This window comes from Musa acuminata, chromosome BXJ3-3, assembly GCF_036884655.1.
Source record: "Musa acuminata AAA Group cultivar baxijiao chromosome BXJ3-3, Cavendish_Baxijiao_AAA, whole genome shotgun sequence".
NCBI lineage: Eukaryota > Viridiplantae > Streptophyta > Magnoliopsida > Zingiberales > Musaceae > Musa > Musa acuminata.
The window spans coordinates 34,369,657-34,379,892 of NC_088351.1; the positions used below are offsets into that span (position 1 = coordinate 34,369,657).

General features: G+C 41.1%; 1 protein-coding gene across 1 annotated transcript; it reads left to right on the plus strand.

Annotated features, from left to right (window-relative positions):
* The first annotated feature begins 971 nt into the window (after window positions 1–971).
* Window positions 972–1,800, plus strand: LOC135633157 (uncharacterized). Its single transcript, XM_065142299.1, has one exon. The coding sequence runs from the start codon at window positions 1,026–1,028 to the stop codon at window positions 1,695–1,697; it is 672 nt and encodes a 223-aa protein (XP_064998371.1). The 5' UTR covers window positions 972–1,025; the 3' UTR covers window positions 1,698–1,800.
* The last annotated feature ends 8,436 nt before the right edge of the window (window positions 1,801–10,236 follow it).

Below are 10,236 nucleotides of genomic sequence, written 5' to 3' on the forward strand. Positions count from 1 at the left end.
GGTTATGAAATGTGATTCAGGATGCTGATGTGGCTGCCTCTCCCCTTTTTTCTTTTTTTCTAAAACATGTAGATAAAGTACGATTACTTTCGGTCAATGGAACAACTAAAATATAACACCCTTATTGGCATACTAATTTCGTTTGCTTGTTGGCCGACAAAACATAACCACGGAACCACCAGGTTGTGGAACCAGGCTGTGCTCACGATAAGGTGATGCCACAATACGAAGAATTGTGGCCGCGGGAAATGAGCTGTGCCGTGTTGGAGTGCGCCACCGCGTGCAACTTCTGCACTTGATATATGTGGATGACATCGAGCTCGGAACCTGTGATGCACAGCCAACCAGCATCAGCATGTCCGTGTCATGGACTCGATCGGGGTGCAATCCCTTTTCTTTGACTCGTAGAACTGGGCGTGTGCATACTTTTCTCTCTCTCGCTCTGCAGTGTCTTAAATCTGGGGCGACTGACTCCTACATCATTAATCTGAGGTTGAGGTTTTAGATTAGGATGCCAATGTCTTATATTTCTCGACGGTTTGTTTGTACCTGCAAAAGAAACGTGTCTCTTAAGATGCAGACAGAGAAACGAATAGAATCGCCGACTCACCTAATCTGAACAGAGGCTCTCTCTCTACTCTTTTGCTTCGGCTATCGTGTCGTGTGGGGCGGATGGCATCTCCTTCTACTCTTCTTTGACGCTGATGATCTACTCTCGAGGAGCAGGAGAGTCGCACCGGTTCACACTACATGAGTCGAGGCCACCAAACTCGGTGATGCCATGCCATGCCATCAGCAATAGACATCCGATGCTTCCGCGAACCTGCGTCTCCCTCCACTTTCATATGGTCTAATCAAACTCCCACGTGGTTCCATCCTAGGCGTCCTCGCCGTGAAATCGACGGCCAACGTCGCATCATGGTCAGCCTTCGTCACCCGAACGACCTTTGCTTACATGTACATATATACACACGGGGCCAACCGTGTACTCTCTCCCCTCTTCTCTTCTCTCTCACACCACCTCGATGGCAGTGAGCGACACCGCCTCCAAACCCACAGAGTGGGTGCCGTTCGACCGGCGGAGCGTCGGGCAGCCGCCGCCCCTCGCCCCAGCCGTTTTCGGCCCTTCGTCGGAATCGATTGTGGTCACGGCCGCGTCAAGCCCCACAGCCAGTGGTGGCACGCCGCGACCTGAGACCGAGAGCCGAGTGGTGAGGCCGGCCCGGCGGCGGACGAGGACCTCCCGGAGAGCCCCGGTCACCTTGCTTATCACCGACACCTCCAATTTCCGGGCCATGGTGCAGCAGTTCACCGGGTTCCCGTCTGGGCCGTACTCTTCCAGCTCCCGTCCCGGTTTCGGCCTCGACTTCAGTGACCCGCAGACGACCGTGGCGCCGCCGGGGCACCTACTGCAGCCTACATACCTCGAGCACCAGTACGAACCTCATCAACATCACCATCATCGTCGTCATCCTCAGCAGTATCAGTACACCCAGACGCCGTTTAGGCTCGACAGGAGCAACGGCAGCAGCCTGCAGCATGACGCGTTACTTCGTCAGAGCCTCCACAACTATTCCACTGGTTTGGAGATGGATGACGTCTTCTTGCTCGGCGGCATGCCAAGCCAAATGACGGTCAGGCCGGCCTCCACTGACAGCAGGATTGATGGATACCTCCACGAGAAGAATTTGGAATAAAGAGATAGGATAGGGATGGAGGAGCGAGAGAGAGAAAAGTATTCACGCATGTAAATATGTAACACGTTTCTTTCTCCTGTAGTAACATGGAATCTTTTCGGAAGAGTGTCGAGAGAATAGCATTGTTTGAACCATCATCAAATCAGAACCTAATCGAAACTACCGGTTCCGAAATGGGATCCGAGTCGATTCCAGTCCCAAAAACTCGAAATCGAAATCATCAATTCCGAAACCAGCGTCATGCGTAGGTGGAGTTAGGCTCGGAAGTCAACTACCCATTTCTGCTCTCTCACGTCTGTGTTGATGAGCCTATTGATGCACAGAAACCCGTTGATCCCAATCCACGGAGTTGTGCGTGTGCACATTTGTTGATAGCTCAGTTTCTTGCGTGTTTGGGTTGTGAAACGCCTTCTGATTTGACTTTGGTTGCTTCTTACCTCAACTTTGGTGTCTTCTTGCAGGTGAACTGTTGGAGGAGTAGAATGACGTGGGCAGGCAATCACGCATTGGTTCTTTGGTCCACTGGGTTTTTACGCAATATATTAGGCAAAGAGGTAGAGATGTCTCGAAGGATTGGTCGATTCAAACTCAGCCTGCATCTGATACCCATCAAATCCGTCACTCTCAATCAAATAAATGCAATGACTTTCTCTCTCTAGATTGTCAAATAAGTTGAAACTCTTGCGCGTATAAATTGTATCATTGACGAACAGTCGGGGTAAAAAGGGGTAAATCTGACATAAAAGATGGCTTTCGATCACAATATTCAATATTGATTAGCTTTCAAATATCATGTCAGGAGGAAAGTATATTTCAACGCTGATCTCAATCAAAGAGTTGAAACCTGATTCTCCTGACAGCTGTTCCATTCGAAGCAAAAGATAAGCTAAAAGAAGTGATCCTGAATCGTTCATTCTAGTCAGCAATGATGTCAATCGATTCAAAGATGGGTCATAATAATCATCTTTGTTTATTTGGTGGTGTCTATGTAAAAAAAAAAAAAAGGAGAAGATAAAAATCATTTATCTATTCATGTGGTTAAAGATTAAAAATAGATGATAGTAAGTTATCCCTAGAGACAATTACATGTTATATCCCAACATAATAATATTTCGTGAAATATTTTACCATAAATAAAAGTTTATTTTTAACATAATAAAAAAAAGAGGATTATTTTTTGATCACTCACATTTACACTTACTTATTTCGGATTACTAACTTAAGCGTCAAGAGGACTGAAAACATTTTTAAATTTCAATTTTCATACAGGTGACACCTTAGAAACTCGATGTTTTCACCTCATGGGCATCTCGGGCAACTTTATACACATGAGTTCAAACCACGTCAAGGCCACGATGTCAATGACATCTTCTCGTAATATTTTTGGTACTAGAAGGAGAGACTAATATTACAGGAATGTCTACCCATCGACCCTCATAATGGATGCTTGATCGAAGAGACTTTGCCCTTGACCCATAATACTTTCACTCAAAGGGGTAGCAACCACCTTTTCTGCATATGGGTGCATCCATCTCGACACAAACACTGATGTAATACCGATATTTATTTAATGACCTAAGTCTCTCACCCTCGAGGATGATCCCAAGCCACTTACTCATCCTTGTCGACATGTTATTAAACCTCACTCAGCAAGTACAAATGCTAACAAACATGATACAGGTCATTACTCCGCTTTTACTATAGTTAGCCTAACAAATAGTACCACCAGCTCAACTACCACCGACATTGACACCCATTAAAGTTCACCCCAATGTGATGTCAACATCCTAAGAGTGCTTGAGACATGTTGAACTATCGACCGAGGGAGCACTTCGATCCCCGACCATAAAATTTAGCAAACTGCACTACCACTCTATCTTGCTTGAATTCGAGGCCTAATTAGCGGATTTGACGAAGAATTTCTTGATGATCCAACTATAATATATGGACTAACATTTGGAGGAGATGTGACGAGAGCTCCAATAGTCAAAAGGGGATACCTTGGTTGACCCCACATCAGGTTGATCAATGTTAACCTAAAAAATCCAAGAGAAACCAATTCTAGCAAACTTCTATCACTTATTGGAGCATATTGTAGCTTTTCTTACCTTAATATTATTATATGACACTTTGAACACCCTGACATGTCACACCTTTTTGACCACATTAAGAGGCATAACATGAGAATGGTACACTTGCTTGAAGTCATTTTTCACTAATTCTTTTGCATAACTTGTGAGGGAGTTTGAACTTTACTTCCTCATGAATGTATACTCGTGACCTTCAGTGGCAACACTCATCGGACTCAAGTAAGGGAATGAAGAAAATGCTCATAACTTCGTTGCTCAGTTCATAAGCTAGATTCGAGGCATGGTAGATATCAATTTGTCACTCATAATATAAACTTTCATGATGATACTCAAGCTCTCTCGTCTCTTTTGATCGTTGATAGAGAGATCACCAACATGGTACCCAATGCACTTCAAATGATAAATCAGTATATTATCATCAAGGTAATGAACTTGGGCAAATGTGATGAGTTGCACAAAAACTAAGCTGACCCTCCTAAATATTATAACTAAAGTTTTTCTATAGATAAAAGACAAGGCATTCTTGAAAAATCCTCACCCGATGAAGATCTCATTTGTGAAATTATACAAGTTTAAGAACTACCGGTTCTATCGGGATTATGGTCACGACACAAAAGATTTTCATGACCTAAAAAAGTAGATTAAGGATCTCGTATATTAGGGACATCTCGAGTGGTTTGTTTGAAAGCATTGGAAACCCTCACTTTAATTGATATCATCATATGAATCTACCTTACAAGAGGGGTGACATAGGATAACTCCTTAGATTATAAAACTTATGCCTGAGCTATCATTGAAAAGCACTAAAGGATGGAGGACGACTCGAAGATAACCTTCAAGAAGAAAAAGGTAGAGTATCTTGACCCAAATCATGGTGATTCTTTGGTGGTTTCTATGAGGATGATTAATGCTCAAATGAAGAGGGTCATGATTAACACAAGTAACTCTGCTAATATCTTCTACTTTGATGCTTTACAAAAACTCAAGCTATCAATTAGTGACCTTGCCCTATGACTTTTCTACATACGAGGGAGTTCCCTAACGACTTTGTCTTATCTCTTAGGATTATGAACCTACACATCATATATAGAGACAAGTCTTGCTCCAAAATAATACTGACTAAATTCATAGTGGTAGATACCCCCTCAACATATAATATAAATATAGATTGGCCCACATTGAATAGGTTGAGAGTGATGGTGTCGACTTATCAAATAGTGATAAAGTTCCTAACAAAGGCTAGCATTAAAGTGTTGAGAAGCAACATAAGAGAGTTATGCTAGTGCTACCTAATGATAGTCTCCATATCAAAGAAGGCCTGACTCAAGACATCACCTTTGGACCCTCGAGACTTCACCAAGTTTGTCCCATGTCCTAAGCTAGTGGAGCAACTGATTGAAGCACCCATAGACAAGGCCTAACCTGATCAAACCGTCAAGGTCAAGGCAATACTTCTCGAAGAGATACAGGTGTAACTTATTAACTTTCTTTAGGAGAATGTCAAGGTTATCTTGCCACCCAAGATAGCCTTTTCAGCATCTCGGGTTTAGAATTTTGATAAGAAAATCTCCGAAAGACTTGGGGTCGGGCTCAACCTAATGAGCAAGGTAATAACACAAGCACACCTAAAGGCACAAAGATTCAAAAAAGCAATATCCAAGTTTTACAACTAAGGTGTTCACCCTTTGAGAGTTGGATTATGGAATTTGGAAAGCTAATGTTAGTAACTTGACTAGATCTTGGGGTAAACTAATGCTAAACTGGGAAGGTCATATTAAGTTATCGAGACCATCTGATGAAACCTATCACCTTAGGATAATAAAAGGGGTGGTGTTGCTAACATCATGGTATATTACAAACTTGAGGAATCTCTACTCTTAAAGCATCTCTCGGGATCAGGTTGGGGTAACTATGCATTAAACATCAAGCATTAGTCTATTATCTTTAGCACTAGTTGTAAAAATAAAAAAAAAGAAAATATTTTAATGTGTAAGTGTTGCAAATTAAAGAAAAAAATATTATTAAAAAGACTACACTAACTCCATCGGGCTTTTACATCCAAAATAAGATTTTAACCTAACATGATAGAAATTGGTTGGATGAATGAGCTTGAGAAAATAACAAGAAAAAGACACAAAGAATAAGTTAGGTAGGTAGACTTGATAACAGAGTAAAGACCAACACATTATAAAATAATGGACTATGCATTAGGGCGAGATGATGAGCCAGGGTCATCATTAAAAGGCACTTCGATAGCCATCAGAACATTTTGATCTTTAGGGTACTTTGTAAATAAATCTTCCTCGATCTCCACCTTGGGGTACCTTACCTTGAAATGAGCTAAGGCAATATAATACCCATACTAGTACGAGATGACCCTTGACCTCTCCAAGCCCTTCCTAAACCTAATGGAAGCCTTGTAGTTGATGATTACCTCCTTTGATACCTTGGTAACATACTTCTCTTAGCCTCTAGCACCTCATTTAGAATTTTAACCCACTTAGTTATACTCGTAACCTACTTGTTGGCTATGACAACTTGCTCAACAAGCTTAAAGTTATAGGTTCTTATCGAATCCAGCTCTCGGATAAGTCATAGTAGCTCATCATCTATGTTGTGGTTGTTGCTCCAAACCACCTTTAATTGTTTAGCATAATCAATAAAACATTGCTCAAGCTCTTCTAGTTGCCTCACCAACATGTTTCCTTGAGCCTCTACCTCAGTAATAAGCACTAGGTCTTCTCTCTCTCTCTTCAATGCCTTCACCTCCTCATGGAGATTGTTGATGATACGAGATTGCTAATGAATGATAGGGTTGACATCCTGTATATGGTTGAGAAGGACTGTGATATAATGGTAATACTAAAAGTCAAAGACAAAGGGGCTAGTAACAATACAACAATAACATATTAAATAAGTTAGCCGTTACTTAACTTACCATCAATTTATTATGATTGCCCACATTAAGCAAAACCTCCGAGGGAGAATGATAAATTTACTTTGCTATCCCAAAGCACAAGGACCATCAATAGTATTGCTCTATGACTCTTGCATTGCCCCATATTTTATGCCCCTATTGTAGACCCTCCCATCTTAGTAGTAACAGCACGCTTAGAATCGAGTTTGATAGGTCGACTATTTTCAATGCTCCAAAAGGTTGGGATTTACCCTTGTATTGGTCAAACATTGACCTTTATCTCTCTCATCTTCTTCTCGAGGAGGACCTTGAACTTTGAAGGCCCTTTGAAAATGCTAGTGTCTCGAAGGTAGGAGGCACTTCATTCATTTTCTCTATGAAAATCCATTTGGCCTCGGGTTCCTCGACCCACCAAGTATAAAACACTTTCTTCATAGTGTTCTTCTTCATCCTCAACCGACAGATAGTAGAAGAATTATTGGATTGAGTCAGGGTTAATGCCTCGGGTGATGGCTCCAGAATGGATGGGGGAGTAAAAAATGTCACTATTTTATTGAAAGAGGAACCAACTCCCCTTCTCCTCAAAGTTTGAAGATCTATACGTACATGAGATTAAAGTTATGAAGCTATACAGGTTAATTTTTTTAAGTGTAAAAAGAAGTGAGAAGGGGAGGGGGTGGGGGGTGTTCAGATTACACCCTAAGGAGTCGGGCTGAGACTCGTGTCAATCAGTCAGTCCTCATTCATTTTTTTGGTAGTTTAGAAGAAGAGAGTATATCTCTTAACCAAAGTACCTGATTCGCCTTCTCGTCCGATAGGAAAGGAAATGTGTTATATATGAAATATATTGATCAAATGAGACTAAACTCTGATCCTGACCTATACCAATGAAGAAGAAGCACTCCTTCCAACTATTATTATTAAAAGAGGCATCACTAACCCTCAAGCCTCCCAAATAGCTAGATAGTAGTCGTTTTTTACCTTACACAGTTGAAAACAAGTGGCAAAGAGTTTACGAGTTGGGATAATACTGACGTGGCAGTATTCCTCAATGAACGCTATCAAGTAGTACCATAAGTTAAGCGCCACCTATGAGGGCGATATCATCTACCATTGAATGCAAGATACAATCATCGGGTGAAGGAAAAAAGTGAAGTCCTACCTCTAGGACATTAGAAGACAATGAAAAAAATCTAAACATATGATCATATGAACGATAACCAAGCCGAGGGACTTGCAATTCGAACTCGATCAGGATGGAATACCTGATCCACAAGTGGTCTAGGAGTTGTATACTTATCACTGAGTCTATATTATATATATTTTTTATGAACTCTAAATCTCAATGAACCTCAAGGTTCAAGAGGACCAACTCTCTTAACGAAGGGGAGGTCAAAACTTCCTCTACCCATGGGTTATCCAAGAATGGAGCACCAACCTTCTTGGTCATTCGACAACTATGAGATTGAGAGGAACTTGTGTGAGAAAGGAAAGACATCTCAACTTACAAAAGTGGAATAATAAGGTATGAGAGAGCCAATGTACTTGGAGAATGAGACACCTAGGAATCGACCTTCATTCAAGAATAGGACCATGGATTAACTCATATTGTAGAAGAAAACTAAAGCTAAGAGGAAAAAGCTCTTATGGGAGACCACGAAAGGTCAAATAAGAGAATGAGCCTCACTCCCATGACTACATGGGATTTATAGGGAGGGGATCAATCTCTCCTCTCCCATATTAAGTATAAGTATCGCTTCAAGTTAAATCCGAAGAGACACTAATTGATAAAGGGGTATATCGAAAAGTATAAAATTGATTGATGTGTGAAGACCACCCTAGAAAGCACAAAAGTGATGGATGCGTAAAGACCATCTTGACCCACATAAGAAAAAACTTATCATGATAAGAGGTACAAAACAAAATATGCTCGAGACACGAGTTAGAAAAACCCAACCTTATCGCGATGAGAGTCACACGACTAAATTTGCTCGAGGTGCGTGAGTCGAAAAAACATGACCCACATAAGAAGAAACTTGTCACAGCAAGAAACATAAGATAAAATATGCTTGAGGCATATGAGTCGAAAAAACCTGACTTGTGTAAGAAGAAACTCTTCACAATGAGAGGCATAAGATAAAATATGTCTGATGCACATGAGTCAAGAAAATCTAACCCGCGTAAGAAGAAACCTACTATAGCGACGACGGAGGAACAAGACAAAATGTGGCCGATGCACGCAAGTCAGAAAAACCTGACCTATATAATAAAAAATCCATCACGATGAGAGACATAAGGTAAAATGTGCTCGAGGCACGTGATTCGAGAAAATCAGACCCGCGTAAGAAGAAACTCACCACGATGGGAGGCACAAGTGAAAATATGTTTGAAACATGTGAGTCGAAAAAACTCGACCAGCGTAAAAAGAAACTCACCACAATGGGAGGTACAGGTGAAAATATGTTTGAGACATGTGAGTCGAAAAAACTCAACTAGCGTAAGAAGAAATCTACTACGATGGAAGACATAAGGCAAAATGGGTCCAAGATGCATGAGTTGGAAAAACTTAACTTACGTAAGAGGAAATCCGCTATGATGAGAGATATAAGGTAAAATATGTTTGAGGTGTATGAGTCGAAAAAAAATGACATACGTAAAAAAAAATCTATCACGGTAAGAGATATAAGACAAAATATGCTTGAAGCATGAGAATCGAAAAAAAAAATAATTTGTATAAGATGAAATATGTCGAGACATAAGATTAAATATACTCGGTGTTAGTGAATAAAAAAAATAATCCATATAAAAAGAAACTCATCATGATAAAACTAAGTGCGTCTAGGCCTATAAATAAAAAAAAATCTAATATGAAAAGTCTATAGCGAAAGTATGAAAAATCCAATGGTATTCATAATTTTTTCTAGTATTCTTTTCTTCTCATGCAAAAAGCCAACAAGATTTGTAATGGTTCCTTTGTGAACGAGCGGACGACTACTGTTGCGTTGCAAGAGTGGTGCCATCCACCGGAGAGCCACTTGATGGCAGCCGTATATAAAGGTGCGAGAATGACCACTTCGGTCGTCGTAAATAGGAATATACGTGAGAAGATAGATTCGACAGTTTGCAGGCCTGCTTGTCCTCTGTCCCCATTCTTTATATCGCCTGATCCGATAGCCCCATGTGACCATTTCAGCTTATCATTCAGTGGACCAAAGATTGTGCTTTGTTTCGTGAAGTTCTATTCTCATCACTGTGGAGACGTTAAGGAGACATTCAATGATCATCCACAAGGTCAGTCGGAGAATGATCACAAAGCGTTCGACAGAAGGATTACAGCTTAATATCCATTCATAGCACTGTAAGACATGCTCTCGTACAGTGTAGCCGTACCATGGCCTGACAATTGAGGTACGCGAGGTCAAGCTTGGAGAGCTTCACAGATCACTCATGGTGCTGTGGGTCGCATGATTGTTCTACCACCACCTTCAGGAAAAGTTGGGGTTGTCGTGGGCCAGGAGAGGATTCCCAAGTC